Source organism: Xenopus tropicalis, chromosome 1, assembly GCF_000004195.4.
Source record: "Xenopus tropicalis strain Nigerian chromosome 1, UCB_Xtro_10.0, whole genome shotgun sequence".
NCBI lineage: Eukaryota > Metazoa > Chordata > Amphibia > Anura > Pipidae > Xenopus > Xenopus tropicalis.
This window is the reverse complement of record NC_030677.2, coordinates 140,694,378-140,717,418: the sequence shown is the minus strand read 5'-3', so window position 1 is coordinate 140,717,418 and position 23,041 is coordinate 140,694,378. Positions and strand designations below refer to the sequence as shown.

General features: G+C 38.0%; 1 protein-coding gene and 2 gene segments (V, D, J or C); all 3 read left to right on the top strand.

The window, feature by feature from the left end:
• Positions 1 to 23,041, top strand: part of LOC548369 (uncharacterized loc548369) — a 95,394-nt gene that overhangs the window by 17,903 nt on the left and 54,450 nt on the right.
• LOC108645683 lies at positions 1,748 to 2,240 on the top strand. The segment is given in 2 exon segments: positions 1,748 to 1,815; positions 1,902 to 2,240. Coding segments are annotated over 2 exon segments (375 nt in total).
• On the top strand, positions 6,430 to 7,069 carry LOC116406688. The segment is given in 2 exon segments: positions 6,430 to 6,582; positions 6,670 to 7,069. Coding segments are annotated over 2 exon segments (375 nt in total).

Here is a 23,041-nt window from a genome sequence, read left to right as displayed (position 1 = left end):
TTTGTGGTCCTTTTACATTGAGGTATTCATTATTATTGTATTTTTGGGGGGAGCTATTCGTGCAATTTAAGTTATGTAAAGTTTGAGGTATTTTCAGGGTTTTTTTATGCATTTTGGGCACCTGCATTTTTTTGTTGTTGTGGTTTATAATAAACAAGGGAACATTCATGCTTTTTTTATTTGTGAATTAAGTTGTGGTAGAAGAAAACCTCTAAAACGACACAAATCTGAATGCTGATATATAGGGCTGTACATGTTATTTCTATGCTTATCCTTATGGAGAGGATGGTCCCTAAGAATTTTTTTGCAGTCGTTTACACTAAGGGGTTTATTTATAAGTACAGAATTAAGCCTCACACACTCTCTGAATGAATAGAGAATTGTGCAATGTTACTGGGGTAAGGTAATTTCCCACTGTGATAAATATGCTTTTGAATCTGAATCTGATCTGGATAAAGAACAAAGCCGCATACAAACAAAAACACAAACATATTTTTTTTCTATTTGTGGGTGACATCCCTTTTAATATGTGACATCTCCATTAATCAGAAAAGAAAGTACAGAAATAGAGATGTTTCTCTGGTTTGGGTATTATTTGAAGAAAAGCTATAGAAAGCTAAATAGAAAGCAACCCCCCCTTACAGTACTGATGCTTCACTGTTTTTTAAACAGGATTTTTAAAGCAAAATTAATCATATTTCCTACCTTAAATTTATTAAAGTAATACTTTAATTACCATCATTATCATCATATATCTACTAAAATATTTAATGGAACTAAAATAAATGTGTGTGCTTTTTCTAGATTTGTGTATTGATTAACCTGGAAAAAGCGCTGTATTGCTTAAGGTAAAAATAATGGCGATCAATGAATTGATTTTAATTTTTTAAATCTGGTATAAAACCAAACACAAGTACAATTACTGGATTTTATATTAAAATATATATTTTTTTTTTTTTGTGACACTGCTGGCTAAACACTTTCTCAAGTAATATTCTTACATCGTTTGAGTGCCTGTTTGTGTCTGCAAGTGCATTGAGCAAAGGTCAACTCTAAGCAAAGTTTTAACCCCTTAAAGGTAAATAAACATTCACTGGCCTGGAATTTACCTGATCTAAGCCAATTCACAGCAGGGCATTTCTGTCTGGCAATGGCACCAACCTGGTAGCACCACAGGCCATGTGTTTTCTCAGTATTTGACATGTATTTCTATTGTATTTTTGCAGTTCACTCTTTACTGTTAAGCAATCTATTTATAGTCTTTATTGTGTTACCTTTCATATAAATATACAAAACGCTGTTCTTGGACTGCACTGGCAAATTTAGTTATGGTCATAAATATTGTTATTATGAGTATTAAGCTGGGGGGGGTATTAGCACCCCCAGGTTATTTTGTCTTTTTAAGTGATTATTCAACTGTTTGTAAATCAAGAGATAAACTACTTGTACCAATGAGGGGGGGGGGGGCACTGCCTTACTCTGTATACTGAGATAGATGGTGGCACTATATTTATAATAGTGATGTACATACATTGATGCATCAGTCCAGCAGTATAAGTAACTAGCATCATCTTGGCCTTTCTTGCCCAAATAACACTAAAAAAATTAAGTAGCTAAGATGCTTTACAAGGTGGATTTCTGTTTTCTGTTCTATTTATACACAGCTATTTCCCTTTAAGCAAATTAGTACAGCTTCTCTTTGGTAAAAAGGGCAGGCGCCTTTATATCTGAATGTGCAACCCAGAGAGCTACTCAGCACAGAAATCACCATGAAGGATATATTTTCTCTTCTGATCCTGATGAAACTTGTTTCATGTAGGGAACCCTCTCCTCCAATTTAATCTACTATTTTTCATACCATATAGCTTATAGCTAACATGCATTTGCACTTCTAATTCTAGGTGTCATCTGTCAGATTACTTTGGACCAACCTGGCTCTGCAGTTGTGAATCCATCAGGAACCCTAAAACTTTCCTGTAAAGTCTCAGTGTCTGTAAGTAGTGAGCACTGGGCATGGATTTGGCAGGCTCCTGGGAAAGGACTGGTGTATATTGGTTATTTAGATAGCAGCGGGGGCTCTTACCCAGCCTCCTCATTTCAAAGTCGAGCCACTTTCACCAGGGACACCTCAAAGAACGAAGTTTACTTACAAATGACCAGTATGAAAAGTGAAGACTCTGGGACATATTACTGTGCAAGATACACAGTGACAGAAGGAAGTGAAATCTGATTTTAAAACCTCATCCTGAGATGAGAAGAGTGGTTGCTGAAACGCAGAACATAAAAATAGGGCTTATGGACAAACCCATTATCCAGAAACATTTGTAGATTTCCATTTATCCAAACAACTTCCTTTTTCTCTGTATTAATTAATCAGTACTTTTGACCTGATGATAACTAAGCTAAAATAATTACGTTAGTGGCAATAATTCCTATTGTTGTTTTGGGGACGACGTGTTCTATTTATTTTATTTGTTATATAGTTCAGTGGTCCAATATCCTGCAAAGAATAAGATAGTTACTACTCTTTCCTTGGGCATCTGTAATTATACTCCAGTTCTTGTGGCTTGCACTTTTCACATGTGTTTGTAAACAAGCTCTAATGTTTATTACAGGTATGGGACCTGTTATCCAGAATGCTTGTGACATGGGGTTTTTCCGATAAGGGTTCTTTCCATAATTTGGATCTCCGTACCTTAAGTCTACTAAAAAATAATTGATTAACATTGATTAAACCTTATAGGATAGTTTTGCCTCCAATAAGGGTTAACTATAGCTTTGTTACCATTACCTACCAGGATTTATAACAGAGAAAAAAGGAATCATTTTTAAAAGTTAGAATTATTTGTTCATAATGAAATCTATGGGAGATGGGATAATTTGGAACTTTCTGTATAACGGGTTTCCAGATAATGGATCCCATACCTGTATCTGTCGATGGAACTTTTCCCTGTATTAGTTGTTAGTGGTTACAACAATGTGGGTTAACAAGTGTTCCTCAAAATTGGAGACTTTTTTGGTATCTGGTGAAGCTCCAGCGAACTCCTTCATCCTCATTAGGGATGTAGCGAACCTCAAAAAAAAAGTTTGCGAACCCATTCGCGAACTTACGCCAAAAAGTGCGAAAGTTTGCGAACTTTGTGAACCCCGTAGACTTCAATGGGAAGGCGAACTTTAAAACCTAAAAATGCCACTTCTGGCCAGAAAACTGATTTTAAAGTTGTTTAAAGGGTGCCACGACCTGGACAGTGACATGCAGGAGGGGGATCAAGGGCAAAAATTTATCTGAAAAATACTTTGTTGACACAGCGTTGTGTAAAAACGCAGCGTTTTTTTGCTATTTCGCACTATTAGCACCATGGAAACGGTATTTGCTGAAAAACGCCATGGGTGGCTTGTGCGGCGTTTTTAGGGCGAGAAAAAAATATAAAGGCCTAAAATCAGCCTAATGTTTTATGTATTTTTCTTCCGCTGGAACTAACGTAAAATCTGGGCAGCAAATTCCTCTGATTAGTTTACACTGCTTTTTACACTGTTTTTTCAGCAAATTTTGTTTTACAAAGCATAATAAATAGGCCCCTAAGTGTGCATATTTCTACTGGAAACTCAGAGGATTCCTCTGTTTATGCAGAGAATTCAGTGCTAAATTGCACTTTCAAATTGGCCATACTCTGGCTGACATTAGCTGCCAACTTTGGTCACTCCATATCTAATCTGTAGCTTATTTGTCAGCATTTTTGCAGCCAGAAATCTAGTCTGCACAACCAATATCTGTCCATACACTTGATCAAGGAGGGTGGTGGTTATTGATGTAATGTTGGTTGGTATTTCAGTTTGTTATCCTACATCCAGACTTGCCATTAGTTACACTAAAACATCACTGCCCACTCACAACAAGAAAGATAAGTTAAATGAAAAGAAAGCAGACAAGAAAAATACAGACAAGAAACGTCTCTCTTCTTGTGGGAATCTTTACAGGGCTGCTCAGTGTATTCAGAAAGCAACAGAGGTCTAATAAGGGCTACAAACTTTCAGCTTTTCTTTATTTGCAGTTATATGTTTATTAATGCTGATTCAGGGTGTGTTGTCTGCAAAAAAGTTACAGCATGTTTTCTATACATTTAGATTATATGGAAGTTGGAGAATGGCAATTTGTGGTGACTACTCCGGTCATTTCATAGTGTGAAACAAATAATACCAGTTCATGAGTGGGACACTTGAGATATTGCTGGATTTGCAGAAACTCTCATGTAGGTAAGGCAGAAAGTTATGTGAATTTTGTTATAGTTCTTGTATAACATATTCATCTAGAAAGAGAGATCAAAAAAGTAGTTGTAGATGTTTGAATTACAAGCAAATATACAGTATAGCCTTGGTTATATTTGAAAAATCTTTCCTAGACAATGTTTCTTTTCTTTGTTTCTATTTTTAATAGAGTGACAAAAAAGACTCATGGTATTTACAAAAATGTTTCCTGCTGAACAAATGCTATTATAATTGTTAAACACTTCTTTTTCTATATTCTCAGAATCTGTTTTTATCTAGTATTAATCATCCTGCAAAGTCTCTCTGTTGCTTAAAGAAGAACTAAACCCCACTTCCTACAACAGACTCCCCCTCTTAACTGCCATCCATCGGCCCCCTTTACCTCTCCCATCATGCAAGCATGCAGAAGCATCAGCCATGACGCCAGTGATGCCGAAGGCCAGCCAGGATAGATGCGCTCACATGATCTTTGCACCTTACACTGCCATAGCTGAAGGAGAGCAGACTACTCATACAACAGGCGTAATTTGCTTTTAGGAAGGCAGTGACCAAAGTGCTAAAATTGGACTTTTTTTGCACTTTGCACACAGCCTTTCTTTTCCCCACAATTGCTGCGAATCCCTGTGCTCTTTTTTTAGAGGGTAGAGACCTGCAGGGGCCCCATGAATGGGGTAAACAGAAGGCAGATTGAAGCTCAGTATTTTTAAAAACAAATACATGAAGATTTTGTTCCATTTGGTTATATCCAATAGAATGCTGCATTCTAATTGATCATAAAGGATATTGGGCTGTTTTGTTGCATTCCATGCCTGAGTAATTGATATGTTAGATAAGAATCTGAGATATGCAGTCATTGTCCAAAGGTTCCCTTTCTTTTAAGAATAAAAAATACTGTTGACAGCCTCATGGATGTGTGGATGGTTCCTGAGAATTTTTGTTGCAGTCAGTAACACTATGGGGCAGATTTATCAAAATATGAAATTAGACCTCACCTCAGTAAAATTCCACCACTTTCTGAATCAATTTAGAATGGTGGAATTTAATTGTGTTGAGGTAATCTCAAACTTTAATAAATCTGCCCCTAAATCTGAATGCATAAAGAGCAAAGCCACATACAAACAAAAAGACAAACTTACTTATAGAATTAGAGATATTTCTGGAAAGAGCAAGGGAATGAAGCTTGTCCTTTACAAATCTTGCTTGGGTTTGTTTGTACTGAAGAAGTGGCACCTTGTAATATGAAAAAGAACTATAAAATTATATAGCCTATTAACTAAAACATACTTCAAAGGTTTGGCTATTATTTTAACAGAAACAGTGGGAAATGTATTCAGAAAAGTTATAGAAAGCTAAATAAAAATCACCCACCCCCTACAGGACTGATACATTACAGCTGGATTTTTGTTATATAGTAAAAACCACTGTGCAAAGTTTGGGGACCCTGGTTTTAATAGTGTCTGAATGGCAGCAATTTAAATTTCCCCACTGAAAGTCAACGAGTGACATCTGATCGGCGGTTGGTGGCTCTGCCCACTTTTTCAAAGCTAAAACTGCAGTCCCCTAGTGACCAACTGTGAAAAGTTTGGGGACCCTGGTGATAATACTGTGAGAATGGCAGCAGGTTGGATTTCCCCATTAAAATTTATCGCACTTTAGTGAATCAACCCCCATGTGTTTTCTTAGTATTTGACATGTATTTCTATTATATTTTTGCAGTTCACTCTTTACTGTTAAGCAATCTATTTACAGTGCATCTTTATTGTGTTACCTTTCATATAAATATACAAAACGCTCTTCTTGGACTGCACTGGCAAATTTAGTTATGGTCATAAATATTATTATTATGAGTATTAAGCTGGGGGGGGGGGTGTCCAACCTATTAGCACCCCCAGGTTATTTTGTCTTTTTAAGTGATTATTCAACTGTTTGTATATCATGAGATAAACTACTTGTACCAATGAGGGGGGGGCACCGCCTTACTCTGTATACTGAGATAGATGGTGGCACTATATTTATAATAGTGATGTACATACATTGATGCATTAGTCCAGCAGTATAAGTAACTAGCATCATTGTGGCCTTTCTTGCCCACATAACATTTAAAAATGAAGTAGCTGAGACTCTTTACAAGGTGGATTTCTGTTTTCGGTTCTATTTATACACAGCTATTTCCCTTTATGCAAATTAGTACAGCTTCTCATTGGTAAAAAGGGCAGGCGCCTTTATATCTGAATGTGCAACCCAGAGAGCTACTCAGCACAGAAATCACCATGAAGGATATATTTTCTCTTCTGATCCTGATGAAACTTGTTTCATGTAGGGAACCCTCTCCCCCAATTTAATCTACTATTTTTTTATACCATATAGCTTATGGCTAACATGCATTTGCACTTCTAATTCTAGGTGTCATCTGTCAGATTACTTTGGACCAACCTGGCTCTGCAGTTGTGAATCCATCAGGAACCCTTAAACTTTCCTGTAAAGTCTCAGTGTCTGTAAGTAGTGCACCCTGGGCATGGATCTGGCAGGCTCCTGGGAAAGGACTGGTGTATATGGGGTATTTAGGCAGCAGCGGGAGCTCTAACCCAGCCTCCTCATTTCAAAGTCGAGTCACTTACACCAGGGACACCTCAAAGAACGAAATTTACTTACAAATGACCAGTATGAAAAGCGAAGACTCTGGGACATATTACTGTGCAAGATACACAGTGACAGAAGGAAGTGAAAACTGATTTTAAAACCTCATCCTGAGATGAGAAGAGTGGTTGCTGAAACGCAGAACATAAAAATAGGGCTTATGGACAAACCCATTATCCAGAAACATTTGTAGATTTCCATTTATCCAAACAATTTCCTTTTTCTCTGTATTAATTAATCAGTACTTTTGACCTGATGATAACTAAGCTAAAATAATTACGTTAGTGGCAATAATTCCTATTGTTGTTTTGGGGACGACGTGTTCTATTTATTTTATTTGTTATATAGTTCAGTGGTCCAATATCCTGCAAAGAATAAGATAGTTACTACTTTTTGTTTTGGGCATCTGTTATTATGCTCCAGTTCTTGTGGCTCGCACTTTTCACATGTGTTTGTAAACAAGCTCTAATGTTTATTACAGGTATGGAACCTGTTTTTCCAATAAGGGGTCTTTCCATAATTTGGATTTCCGTACCTTAAGGGGCACATTTACTAACCCACGAATCCGAATTGGAAAAATTCCGATTGGAAAACGAACATTTTGCGACTTTTTCATATTTTTTGCGATTTTTTCGGCGCCTTTACAAATTTTCGGAAATTGTCGTGACTTTTTCGTTACCAATACGATTTACGTGAAAAAACGCGAGTTTTTCGTAGCCATTACGAAAGTTCCGCAAAATCTGGCGATTTTTTTCGTAGCGTTAAAACTTAAAAGGCGTGACTTTTCGCGCAAGTTTTAATGCTATGAAAAAATCGCCAGATTTTGCGCAACTTTCGGAATGGCTACGAAAAAGGCGCGACTTTTCGCGCAAGTTTTAACGCTACGAAAAAATCGCAACATTTTGCGCAACTTTCGGAATGGCTACGAAAAAGTTGCGACAATTTTCCGAAAAATCGCAAAATACCAATCATTACGAAAAAAACGCAATCGGACGCATTCGGCCCGTTCATGGGTTAGTAAATGTGCCCCTAAGGGGCTGATTTACTTACCCACGAACGGGTCGAAATGAGTCCGATTGCGTTTTTTTCGTAATGATCGGTATTTTGCGATTTTTTCGTATTTTTTGCAATTTTTTCGGATTCTTTACGAATTTTTCGTTACATATACGATTTTTGTGTAAAAACGCGAGTTTTTCGTAGCCATTACGAAAGTTGCGTAAAATCTGGCGATTTTTCGTAGCGTTAAAACTTGCGCAAAAAGTTGCGCTTTTTTCGTAGCGTTAAAACTTACGCGAAACTTTGCACCTTTTAAGTTTTAACACTACGAAAAATGCGCAACTTTTCGCGTAAGTTTTAACGCTACGAAAAAAGCGCAACTTTTTACGCAACTTTCGTAATGGATACGAAAAACTCGCGTTTTTACGCAAAAATCGTATTGGTAACGAAAAATTCGTAAAGAAACCGAAAAAATCGCAAAACATACGAAAAAGTCGCAAAATGTTCGTTTTCAAGTCGGAACTTTTCCAATTCGGGTCGGATTCGTGGGTTAGTAAATCAGCCCCTAAGTGTACTAAAAAATAATTTAACATTGATTAAACCTTATAAGATAGTTTTGCCTCCAATAAGGGTTAACTATAGCTTTGTTACCATTACCTACCAGAATTTATAATAACAGAGAAAAAAGGAATCATTTTTAAAAGTTAGAATTATTTGTTCATAATGAAATCTATGGGAGATGGGATAATTGGGAACTTTCTGTATAACGGGTTTCCAGATAATGGATCCCATACCTGTATCTGTCGATGGAACTTTTCCCTGTATTAGTTGTTAGTGGTTACAACAGTGTGGGTTAACAAGTGTTCCTCAAAATTGGAGACTTTTTTGGTATCTGGTGAAGCTCCAGCGAACTCCTTCATCCACACCGTAATGGCTGCTGCTTCTTACAGAAAATTTAAAGTGTCACAATGTTGCATTACAATTGCTCTTCTCTGTTCTTTTTTTCTGTTGGTGCAATGTAAATGTAATACATATGGTTATACCTGTAGTCACTGTGTTTTATTCTCTAAATTTACACTGTTTTCTTTACAAAGAGGCAAACTGCTTTTTTTCTGGATTTTGCACTGCTTTGATTCGGTCCCCTGGCCAACATAAAATCAGGATTCTTCTGTAATTGTAATGCTGGGAGTGTTTTTTTCTTATGGATGTTACTGAGAATTTCCAAGTTTCGACTGGATGAAGTATTGGGGTAGATTTATTATGCTGTGTAAAGAAGGGCAACTAAATTCGCCAAACATCACCAGGCTTCTCCTTATAAATAAAGGCCTAAAATCAGCCTAATGTTTTATGCATTTTTCTTCCGCTGGAACTAATGTAGAATCTGGCGTTTGGGCAGCAAATTCCTCTGATTAGTTTACACTGCTTTTTACACCGTTTTTTTAGCAAATTTTGTTTTACACAGCATAATAAATAGCCCCTAAGTGTGCATATTTCTACTGGAAACTCTGTTTGTTTATGCAGAGAATTCAGTGCAAAATTGTACTTTCAAATTGGCCATACTCTGGCTGACATTAGCTGCCAACTTTGGTCACTCCATATCTAATCTGTAGCTTATTTGTCTGCGTTTTTGCAGCCAGAAATCTAGTCTGCCCAACCAATATCTGTCCATACACTTGATATAAAAAAAATCCACATCAAGGAGGGTGCTGGTTATTGATGTAATGTTGGTTGGTATTTCAGTTTGTTATCCTACATCCAGACTTGCCATTAGTTACACTAAAACATCACTGCCCACTCACAACAAGAAAGATAAGTTAAATGAAAAGAAAGCAACAAGATACAGACAAGAAATGTCTTTCTTCTTGTGGGAATCTTTACAGGGCTGCTCAGTGTATTCAGAAAGCAACAGAGGTCTAATAAGGGCTACAAACTTTCAGCTTTTCTTTATTTGCATTTATATGTTAATGCTGATTCAGGGTGTGTTGTCTGCAAAAAAGTTACAGAATGTTTTCTATACATTTAGATTATATAGAAGTTGGAGAATGGCAATTTGCTGAATACTTCGGTCATTTCATAGTGTGAAACAAATAATACCAGTTCATCAGTGGGAAACTTGCGATATTGCTGGATATCAGTTTGATGTACAACAGACAATATTTGCAGAAACTCTCATGTAGGTAAGGCTGAAAGTTATGTGAATTTTGTTATAGTTCTTGTATAACATATTCATCTAGAAAGAGAGATCAAAAAAGTAGTTGAATTACAAGCAAATATACAGTATAGCCTTGGTTATATTTGAAAAATCTTTCTTAGACAATGTTTCTTTTCTTTGTTTCTATTTTTAATAGAGTGACAAAAAAGACTCATGGTATTTACAAAAATGTTTCCTGCTGAACAAATGCTATTATAATTGTTAAACACTTCTTTTTCTATATTCTCAGAATCTGTTTTTATCTAGTATTAATCATCCTGCAAAGTCTCTCTGTTGCTTAAAGAAGAACTAAACCCCACTTCCTACAACAGACTCCCCCTCTTAACTGCCATCCATCGGCCCCCTTTACCTCTCCCATCATGCAAGCATGCAGAAGCATCAGCCATGACGCCAGTGATGCCGAAGGCCAGCCAGGATAGATGCGCTCACATGATCTTTGCACCTTACACTGCCATAGCTGAGGGAGAGCAGACTACTCATACAACAGGTGTAATTTGCTTTTAGGAAGGCAGTGACCAAAGTGCTAAAACCGGACTTTTTTTGCACTTTGCACATAGCCTTTCTTTTCCCCACAATTGCTGTGAGTCCCTGTGCTCTTTTTTTAGAGGGTAGAGACCTGCAGGGGCCCCATGAATGGGGTAAACAGAAGGCAGATTGAAGTTCAGTATTTTTAAAAACAAATACATGAATGTTTTGTTCCATTTGGTTATATGCAATAGAATGCTGAATTCTAATTGATCATAAGGATATTGGGCTGGTTAGTTGCATTCCATACCTAAGTAATTGATATGTTAGATAAGAATCTGAGATATACAGTCATTGTCCAAATGTTCCCTTTCTTTTTAGAATAAAAAATACTGTTGACAGCCTCATGGATGTGTGGATGGTCCCTGAGAATTTTTGTTGTAGTTGTTAACACTATGAGGCAGATTTATCAAAATATGAAATTAGACCTCACCTCGGTAAAATTCCACCACTTTCTGAATCAATTTAGAATGGTGGAATTTAACTGTGTTGAGGTAATCTCAAACTTTAATAAATCTGCCCCTAAATCTGAATGCATAAAGAGCAAAGCCACATACAAACAAAAACACAAACTTACTTATAGAATTAGAGATATTTCTGGAAAGAGCAAGGGAATGAAGCTTGTCCTTTACAAATCTTGGTTGGATTTGTTTGTACTGAAGAAGTGGCACCTTGTAATATGAAAAAGAACTATAAAATTATATAGCCTATTAACTAAAACATACTTCAAAGGTTTGGCTATTATTTTAACAGAAACAGTGGGAAATGTATTCAGAAAAGTTATAGAAAGCTAAATAAAAATCACCCTACAGGACTAATACATTACAGCTGGATTTTTGTTATATAGTAAAAACCACTGTGCAAAGTTTGGGGACCCTGGTTTTAATAGTGTTTGAATGGCAGCAATTTAAATTTCCCCACTGGAAGTCAACGAGTGAGATCTGATTGGCAGTTGGTGGCTCCGCCCACTTTTTCAAAGCTAAAACTGCAGTCCTCTAGTAACCAACTGTGAAAAGTTTGGGAACCCTGGTGATAATACTGTAAGAATGGCAGCAGGTCATTAAAATTCAATAGGAAAAATCTGATTGACTGTTGGTGACTCCACCCACTGTTCACTCCTATTGACCAACTGTGAAAAGTTTGGGGACACTGGTAATAATAATGTGAGAATGGCAGCAGGTTGAATTTCCCCATTGAAAGTCAATAGGTAAAATCTGATTGGCTGTTGGTGGCTCCACCCACTTTAAAAACCAAACAAACTGTGAATGTGTAGTCACCCAGTGACTGACTGTGCAAAGTTTGGGAACTCTGGCATCAAACCAATAAATATCAATAGGTGAAATATGATTGGCTTCTGGTGGCTCTGCCCACTTTTCAAACCTAAAACTGCAGCCCCCTAGTGACCAACTGTGAAGAGTTCGGGAACCCTGGTGTTAATACTGGGAGAATGGCAGCTGGTTGAATTTCCCCATTAAAAGTCAATAGGTAAAATCTGATTGGCTGTTGGTGGTTCTGCCCACTTGAAAAAAACCTGAATACGTAGTCACCCAGTGACTGATTGTGCAAAGTTTGGGAACCCTGGCATCAAACCAAAAAGGCCTCTAGTGACTTTTCACAGCTGGTCAATAGGAGACTGCAGTTTTAGTTTTTAAAAGTGGGTGGAGCCACCAACAGCCAATCAGATTTTACATCTGATTGGCTGTTGGTGTCTCCACCCACTTTTTAAAACTAAAACTGCAGTCTCCTATTGACCAACTGTGAAAAGTTTGGGGACCCTGGTGTTAATACTGTGAGAATAGCAGCAGGTTGAATTTCCCCTTTGAAAGTCAATAGGTAAAATCTGATTGGCTGTTGGTGGCTCTGCCCACTTAAAAAAAACCCCGTGAATGTGTAGTCACCTAGTGACTGTGCAAAGTTTGGGAACCCTGGTGTTATTACTGTGAGAATGGCAGCAAGTTGACTAACTATCAAACTAATAAAAATCAATAGGTGAAATCTGATTGGCTATTCGGTGACTCTGCCCACTTTTCAAACCTAAAACTGCAGTCCTCTAGTGACCAACTGTGAAAAGTTTGGGGACCCTGGTGTTATTACTGTGAGAATGGCAGCAGGTTGAATTTCCGCCAAATCAATAGGTAAAATCTGATTGGCTGTTCACAGCTCCGCCCACTTTTGGGCATCCAGCAATCATCATATTTTCATTCAGGCTGACCCCATGACTATGTGATTCAAGTTTGGGGGGTGTCGCCTCAAAGCTGTAAGATTGGCAGCAGTTTCAATTTCCCCATAAAAGTCAATGGGTGAAATTTGGTTGGCTGTTGTTGGCCCCTCCCACTTTGGGGTCATTCAACAAATGTCGCTGTTTCATTCGGGGTAACTGAATGAAGAATAAGAAGAAAAAGCAGAAGAATAAGCTGAAGTCGGAGAACAGTTTTTCAACCCAACATAATTACTGGATTTTATATCTAAATGTGTAATTATTTTTTGTTGTAACACTGCCGGCTAAATACTTTCTCAAGTAATATTCTTACAGTGTATGAGTGCCTGTTTGTGTCTGCAAGTGCAGCGAGCAAAGTGCAAATTTATCTAAACTTTTGTAAAATATAGTCAGAAATATTGTTATTATGAGCATTAAAATTATTTTAATTCTTTGCATGGTGTCTAGGCACTTTTGTCATCATTTAAATGCCATAAGGTTTGTTTAACGGACAGTTAAATCTGAAAATTTTACTTGCCAACATTTAATTCACCAACATTTCTAAGTCTGCGTAGCATTGCCTGGGAGTGAAGAAAGGAGCAACGGCCCTGGAAAAAAAAAAATGAGTGGCTGAATTTACTGGGAGGAGGGGGGTGGCCAACCTATAGGCACCCCCTAGTTAATCTTGTCTTTTTAAGTGAATAATCAACTGTTTGGGAATCAAGAGGTAAAACGACTTGAACCACTGGGGGGAACCACTGCCTTATTCTGTATACTGAGATAGATGGCGGCACTATATTTATAATAGTGATGTACATACATTGATGCATCAGTCCAGCAGTATAAGTAACTAGCATCATCTTGGCCTTTCTTGCCCACATAACATTTAAAAATTAGGTAACTGAGACTCTTTACAAGGTAAATTTCTGTTCTATTTATACATAACTATGTCCCTTCATGCCCCTAAGTGTCATCTGTCAGATTACTTTGGACCAACCTGGCTCTGCAGTTGTGAATCCATCAGGAACCCTAAAACTTTCCTGTAAAGTCTCAGTGTCTGTAAGTAGTGAGCACTGGGCATGGATCTGGCAGGCTCCTGGGAAATGTTCCCTCTAATTTCTTCTTGGCTGTCTGCAAATGGCTGTCTGCTGTCTGAAATGCTCCATCAGCTCTAATCCTAATTCTTAATTGATTTAAATGCGTTGAATTTGCATCAAAGTGCTCATGCAATTGCGCATGTTTTTAACGCATTAGCCTCTGTTGAGTCAGATGCATCACCCACGTGTGTCAACAATTACTCTTGAATCATGGGTTAAAACATGCTGACCTGCACCGAAAATTGTACTGGATTTATCTGCAAACCCATTATCCAGAAAACTTTGTAGATTCCCATTAATCCAAACAATTTCCTTTTTCTCTGTAATAATAAATCAGTACCTTTTACCTGATGGTTACTAAGATAAAATATATCCACGTGAATGTCAATAATTCCTATTGGGCTTTTTGAGGACCACATGCAACACTCCGGTGTTTTATTTATTTTATTTGTGATATAGTGCCGTGGTCTAATGCACTACAAATAATTAGATTGCAAACCAATGTTAACAATGTTATGTGATTAAATACAGCATCAGTTGCCCAAAATATGAGCTACAGAATTGTACCAAAAATAAAGGGCATATGAACATTCCAGACTCTGGATATTTTTTGCTAAAAAGCCCAATTCTAGTGATGTGTGGGCTGTGCCAAAACCCTCAGGTCAAGAGGGTTCAGGCCCACTGAAGGTCATGGGTGGATTTGGGTTGAGCTCTTCCTTCCAGTCTCCACACCGGCAAGCTTAGACTGGCTTCTGGCTTCCTTAATTTAGAGGTGCACCCCTTTTGTGATGTCAGAGATGGGCGGGTTGGTTGTGGGTCTATAAATAGAGGGGACTTGCTGAATCAGGTGCAGGACTTTTAGTCAACTCACACTTTACTACACAATTCATACAAACATGCATAAAATCACAAGATAAAACATTTCAGTCAGTTCCAGAGCAAATTTTCAAATTTCACCATTTGCAAATTGTTTTGTGAAACTGTGGCGGAAATTTACAGGGAAAACACGTCCATTGACTTTAAAGGAGATTGAAAGGCTGGGGGTTTCAGGTAAGTGATTTGGAATGAAAAAAAAAAGTCTCACGCGTTGCATGCATAAAAAATTTGTTGTACGTGTAAAAAAAGGCGTGTGGTTGCCTCGACAAATGCATTTCAAAGTTTGTTTTGAGGAGTTTACAATGGGGGTCATAAAATCAACAAATTGTTGGAGCACAAGAATAATGGACATGCAATATTGGAAATGGAAATTATTGGATTAAATAAAGCAGCAATAAAAAGGCAAAAATGCAGGCCACAATGGAGATGGAATTGGAATAAATACCTGTAGAATGAACAGAAGAGAGAAGGGTCAATTCATAACTCTATTCATAATGCTGATTTGGGGTGTGTTATCCACAACAAAGTTACTGAATGTTTTCTATTCATTCAGATTATATGGTACTTGGACAATGCCAGTTTGTGGTGATGACTGGAAAAAATAATGCCAGTTCAGTGGAACACTTGAGATATTGTTGGATATCAGTTTGATGTATAACAGACATTGGGCCCGATTCACTAAAGTCCGAAATAAGGAGTGCTATTTATAGCATGCGTTAAAAATCTTATCACTTCTTATTTTTCACTCGATTCACTAAAAGGACACTTGTCATAATTAAGAAGCGATGTTCTTGGCGTTATTTATCTTACGAGGACATATTTTCAAGCAATATATTACGCAGCGCACAAGATATTACGCACGTAACCATTACTTTCTGAAAACCACCATTTCCCTGAAAACTGGAGGATGCATCACTCTAGGGCCAACATATACTTGAAAAAATACGACTGCAAACTCCATGTTGTGTTGCCAATAGCTCACGAACCGCAATTTTCTTTAAGGACCATCTGCCCCAAGTAGGGTTAATATTCACACAGATTAACACGATATTTTGCACGTTTAACGCTTCATATGTGTTTGTGAATCATGCGTTAGTACTATTTCTATTCGCTAATTAACGCAATGTGTTTTTTTTGTGCATGCGATATGCGGATTAACACATGCGAAATGACTTTGATGAATCGGTACTTAATTATCGCATGCTTTTTAATGAAAAAAACTATGCGATAAGCGTTATTGACCTTTAGTGAATCGGCCCCTATAACGCTTATCGCATAGTTTTTTTCATTAAAATATGTCATCGTAAGATAAATAACGCCAAGAACATCGCTTCTTAATTATGAACAGTGTCCTTTTAGTGAATCCAGTGAAAAATAAGAAGTGATAAGATTTTTAACGCATGCTATAAATAGCACTCCTTATTTCGGACTTTAGTGAATCGGGCTCATTATTTGCACAAACTTTAATGTAGGTAAGTCTTGTGAATGTTGTAATAGTTCTTGTATAATAATAATTTCTAAGAGAAAGTAGTTGTGGATCTTACTGCTAGCATTCTTTTTCACCCTTCAAGTATGGTATAAACATTGTGGCCCAAAGCCAGTAGGTTCTGGTTATGCACCACTGGGCAGGAACTGTTTGAGTTTCAAGGAAAGCAGAAGCCATAAAATCATTGCATTACATGATTGAACATAAGGGATCTGAAATGAGGGAAAGGTTTTTGTCACAGTCTGAGTCAGTGTGACGCTAGCGGGTACAGCACAGTGATTCAGAATATTACAAAAACCTTACTAACATGCACTTATGCAAAGGAAGTGCAGTGTGTGATATGGAAGCAGATTTACTGACAATAGTATAGCTGAGAAACAAAATTATCTTACTGTGTGGTGCAATAAATTATAGGCATAATGATCACACATGAAAAGCCAAATGATAAGAGTTTATTATGTACATACAAGCCATAATGTTAACACAATTAATCGTGTAGTGGTCGCACTATAGGCCTCTGTGTGGGATGTATTTTTTCCCATAAAAATACAACTAAGCAGGAAGGTGCCAGCCTATAAAAAATGACCAGAGGTAAATAATTGGGGCCGCCATATAAGGTGTATATTTATTTGGTATGGTGGCTTGGAAACTCATATATTTGTAATTGAAAACCCTTATTTTTAAAAATGTGTACACTTGCAGGAATACATTACTAGTAAAGTGACTAATTATTCACAACAGGCATTCATATCTCTTGATGTCTGCCTGTCATTGGAGTATAGGGCTCATTTGTGAAAGCAACCAGAATTGGCATATTTGTTGCAGGTATCCACACTGGTGTGTATTTGTACCAAGCACCGTTGCACCCCATCATTCTGTTCTGATGAATCTATTGATGCAGGGGAACCCTGGGCTACCACCACATTGAACCTGACAGTAATTACATACCACTGCATCAATAGGCACAGCAAAATCATCACACACAGATATCATTTGATCACCGGAATAGGAAATGACACAGTCCCCATTCCAGATATTTTGAGTGCAGTTGCAAAACACACAGGGGCCGATTCACTAAAGGTCAATAACGCTTATCGCATAGTTTTTTTCATTAAAAAGCATGCGATAATTAAGTACCGATTCATCAAAGTCATTTCGCATGTGTTAATCCGCATATCGCATGCACAAAAAAAACGCATTGCGTTAATTAGCGAATAGAAATAGTACTAACGCATGATTCACAAACACATATGAAGCGTTAAACGTGCAAAATATCGTGTTAATCTGTGTGAATATTAACCCTACTTGGGGCAGGCGGTACTTAAAGAAAATTGCGGTTCGTGAGCTATTGGCAACACAACATGGAGTTTGCAGTCGTATTTTTTCAAGTATATGTTGGCCCTAGAGTGATGCATCCTCCAGTTTTCAGGGAAATGGTGGTTTTCAGAAAGTAATGGTTACGTGCGTAATATATTGCGCTCTGCATAAAATATCGCGCGCTGCGTAATATCTTGTGTGCTGCGTAATATATTGCTTGAAAATATGTCATCGTAAGATAAATAACGCCAAGAACATCGCTTCTTAATTATGACAAGTGTCCTTTTAGTGAATCGAGTGAAAAATAAGAAGTGATAAGATTTTTAACGCATGCTATAAATAGCACTCCTTATTTCGGACTTTAGGGAATCGGGCCCACAGGCTCTATTGTGTGCACTTTAAAGGAACAGTTCAGTGTAAAAATAAAACTAGGTAAATAAATAGGCTGGGCAAAATAAAAAATATTTCCAATATAGTTAAATGTAATCTATAGAGAGTTGAAAGGAGGAAGTAGTGTTCTGGCCATTATACCTAGTACAGTCTTACCTTCCAATTTGTGCCTGTATGTTACCCAACCACTTAGACTGTAAGCTCTACGGGGCAGGGACCTCCTTCCTACTGTGTCCCATACCACATGGCACCTATTCCCTGTGTATTTATACTTATTTATTGTATTTATTATAACACTTGTCCTCCCTGTGTGTAATTGTGTCTATTGTAAGATTGTACAGCAATGCGTATCCTTGTAGCGTTTTATAAATAAAGTTATACATACATTATGTTAGACATCCATCCAGCCTTTATAGATTACATTTTTGGCTAACTATATTGTATACCTTTTTTTTTCCGCCATCTATTTACCCAGTTTTATTTTTACACTGAAGTGTTCCTTTAATGCATCATAGGCAATTGTACACTCCCCCAGTTATTTTCACACTAGCCCAATTAGGAAAATATTGTGGGAAAAAATGTTGCATCCTGTGTGTAAAAAAAAAACATGGAGAATTGCATCTAAAACTGCACTATGCACACAGCACACACAGTGTTCATATCTCTTCCAGCAGTTTGACTGGACCATTACATTGTATTGGACCAAACCTACTGTCTGATCACCATGAGCGGTTTCTGTCCTTTGTAATTAGTGATGAGCGAATCTGTCCCGTTTTGCTTCGCCATAATATTTGTGAAATAGCAAGAAGATTCGCAAAATGCATTTGTTGCGCGTTTTGTTTTGTTGCCTGCATCTTTTTTGTCGCCTACATCTATTTTTGTCGCCGTGGCTATTTTTTTTTGTCGCCTGTGCTTTTTTTGTTGCCACGGCTATTTTTTTGTCGTCTGCGCTTTTTGGGACGCGACCACGCCCAATTTGTCACGCGACAAAAAAATTCCACGTGACAAAATTTTCCACTGCAAATTTTCACTGAACTTTCGCAAAACAATTCACCAATGTGGGAATGTGGAAATTCGCTGCAAATCCATGCCTGGTAAAAAAATTCGCTCATCACTATTTGTAATTTTAGCATGGCACTATCTACCAGGGTAAACCAGCATGTGGGCTCTAATCTAATCTAAATGTTTTTAAATGATATATATATTCCCTGAGGAAGAGCACAGTTAGTGCTCGAAACGTTGGATCTCTTTTCTTAAATAAACTTATTATATTTTTGCCAAGTCCTGGTGTGTGCAGCTCATTCTCTTGCTATATATATATATATATAACTATATACAGTAAGTAACTGGTGACTTGTAGTACCAACCTGTTACACAGGTGGGAAATCTGTGGGTTTTTGTTTTTTTTGTTCACTTCACAAACCTGAAGGGTTGTGTATAAAAACAAAGAAACCTGGAAGAGATTCCACAATTCTTTATATTTTGGTGTACCAACTATTGAGATACTGTCATGTTGCTGGGAATACATGCAAGTACAGTCAAGATGAGGGCAGCCCAGCTTTAGGCATACACACAATATTTCCACCTCTGCCTCATCTTGTGATACCCAATAGCCTATCTGTGAGTAATGGGGACTAGTGATGAGCAAATTTGCCCTGGTACTTTTTCCTCACTTGCCGAATTCGTGACATGGAGAATTTTTGCGCCAGTTTCACTAAAAAATTTGCCAACCGCGAAATGCAGAATTTTGCAGCGAATTCATGCCTGGTGAAAACATTTGCATATCACTAATGCCACTGAAGAAACACTGACATCATAGGGGCTGATTTACTAAGACACGAATTCTAATCCGAATTGGAAAAATTCCGATTGGAAAACGAACATTTTGCGAGTTTTTCGTATTTTTTGCGATTTTTTCGGCGCCTTTACGACTTTTCCGAAATTGTCGCGACTTTTTCGTTACCAATACGATTTTCGCGAAAAAACGCGAGTTTTTCGTAGCCATTACGATTCGCTCGTATCTTGTCGCGACTTTTTCGTATTGAGCGCTCGTAAGCGGAGGCCGAAACTTTCAGACTTAGCATGATTTTGGAAGCCTCCCATAGGGCTCAATGGCACTCTGCAGCTCCAACCTGGCCCAAGGAAAGTCTCCCATAGGGCTCAATGGCACTCTGCAGCTCCAACCTGGCCCAAGGAAAGCCTCCCATAGGGCTCAATGGCACTCTGCAGCTCCAACCTGGCCCAAGGAAAGTCTCCCATAGGGCTCAATGGCACTCTGCAGCTCCAACCCGGCCCAAGGAAAGTCTCCCATAGGGCTCAATGGCACTCTGCAGCTCCAACCTGGCCCAAGGAAAGTCTCCCATAGGACTCAATGGCACTCTGCAGCTCCAACCTGGCCCAAGGAAAGTCTCCCATAGGACTCAATGGCACCCTGCAGCTCCAACCCGGCCCAAGGAAAGTCTCCCATAGGACTCAATGGCACCCTGCAGCTCCAACCTGGCCCAAGAAAAGTCACCATACTGAAGCTTGTATGAATCCGAACGCTACAAAAAAATCGCCAGATTTTGCGCAACATTCGGATGGCAACGAAAAAGTCACGATAATTTTCCGAAAAAATCGCCAAATACCGATCATTACGAAAAAAACGCAATCGGACGCATTCGGCCGGTTCGTGAGTAAGTGAATGGGCCCCATAGTGTTTGAGTATTTTAATTTCATTTATAATATGCAATATGCAAGTTGCACCACAAAGCACAAATTCAGGGAAGTATCACTGCAATGTGGGTAAAACAATGGTCTTTGAAGTTTGCTTTATATGTTTTAATCAGCCAATTACATTTCTATGTGGTTTTTGCACTTACTGAAATCTCAAACTGTTTATACTTCACATTTTAAATTTTCTAATACTATTTGGCAGAAAAAAAGTTGTGAAACCATATAATTCAGGAAACTTCTGCTTTCCCTCTTCCTCTTCCTTTACATGTTCAACAGCAAGAGATAATGTTTCTCCTAAACATAAAGTGCATCTACCTTATATGGCATGGGTATCAATGTTTAATGTATGTTCCCCCCATGTTTGTGTGTGATTCTTCTGGGTACTCCGGTTTCCTCCCACACCCCAAAACATAAAGGCAGGTAAATTGGCTTCTGATAAAATTCGCCCTAGTGTGTGTGAATGTAATAGGGACATTAGATTGTAAGCTTAACTGGGGCAGGGACTGATGTGACTGGGGCTGCATGAATGTGTACTAAATACTAGATAATACAAAATCATTTAAGATAAAGACATTATTGGGGCCTGGAAATGGTTTAATTGTGAAGAGTTCTTTGTATCTGTAGGAGTTAAAATAAAATTATATAGTATAAAATGTTACAATATTTTAGATTTCATCTTGAGTGATGTGTTTCTAATCTTGCCTGGTGAAAAAGATCTGAGCAGAGATGTAAAGCTTCTATAAACATGCAGCTCATCTATTTCCATTTATGAGTTAGACTAATAGTTTATTTAACAAGACTCTGTAAAGACTCTTATACAGTGGTGTGAAAAACTATTTGCCCCCTTCCTGATTTCTTATTCTTTTGCATGTTTGTCACACTTAAATGTTTCTGCTCATCAAAAACCGTTAACTATTAGTCAAAGATAACATAATTGAACACAAAATGCAGTTTTTAAATGAAGGTTTACGTTATTAAGGGAGAAAAAAAACTCCAAATCTACATGGCCCTGTGTGAAAAAGTGATTGCCCCCCTTGTTAAAAAATAACTTAACTGTGGTTTATCAATTTCAATTTTCAATTTCAATATCAATTTCTGTAGTCACCCCCAGGCCTGATTACTGCCACACCTGTTTCAATCAAGAAATCACTTAAATAGGAGCTACCTGACACAGAGAAGTAGACCAAAAGCACCTCAAAAGCTAGACATCATGCCAAGATCCAAAGAAATTCAGGAACAAATGAGAACAAAAGTAATTGAGATCTATCAGTCTGGTAAAGGTTATAAAGCCATTTCTAAAGCTTTGGGACTCCAGCGAACCACAGTGAGAGCCATTATCCACAAATGGCAAAAACATGGAACAGTGGTGAACCTTCCCAGGAGTGGCCGGCCGACCAAAATTCCCCCAAGAGCGCAAAGACAACTCATCCGAGAGGCCACAAAAGACCCCAGGACAACATCTAAAGAACTGCAGGCCTCACTTGCCTCAATTAAGGTCAGTGTTCACGACTCCACCATAAGAAAGACACTGGGCAAAAAAGGCGCAAACCACTTTTAAGCAAAAAGAACATTATGGCTCGTCTCAATTTTGCTAAAAAACATCTCAATGATTGCCAAGACTTTTGAGAAAATACCTTGTGGACCGACGAGACAAAAGTTGAACTTTTTGGAAGGTGCATGTCCCGTTACATCTGGCGTAAAAGTAACACAGCATTTCAGAAAAAGAACATCATACCAACAGTAAAATATGGTGGTGGTAGTGTGATGGTCTGGGGTTGTTTTGCTGCTTCAGGACCTGGAAGGCTTGCTGTGATAGATGGAACCATGAATTCTACTGTCTACCAAAAAATCCTGAAGGAGAATGTCTGGCCATCTGTTCTGAAGCGATCTGAAGCGATCTTGGGTGCTGCAGCAGGACAATGACCCAAAACACACCAGAAAATCCACCTCTGAATGGCTGAAGAAAAACAAAATGAAGACTTTGGAGTGGCCTAGTCAAAGTCCTGACCTGAATCCTATTGAGATGTTGTGGCATGACCTTAAAAAGGCGGTTCATGCTAGAAAACCCTCAAATAAAGCTGAATTACAACAATACTGCAAAGATGAGTGGGCCAAAATTCCTCCAGAGCGCTGTAAAAGACTCGTTGCAAGTTATCGCAAACGCTTGATTGCAGTTATTGCTGCTAAGGGTGGCCCAACCAGTTATTAGGTTCAGGGGGCAATTACTTTTTCACACAGGGCCATGTAGGTTTGGATTTTTTTTCTCCCTAAATAATAAAAACCCTCATTTAAAACCTGCATTTTGTGTTTACTTGTGTTATCTTTGA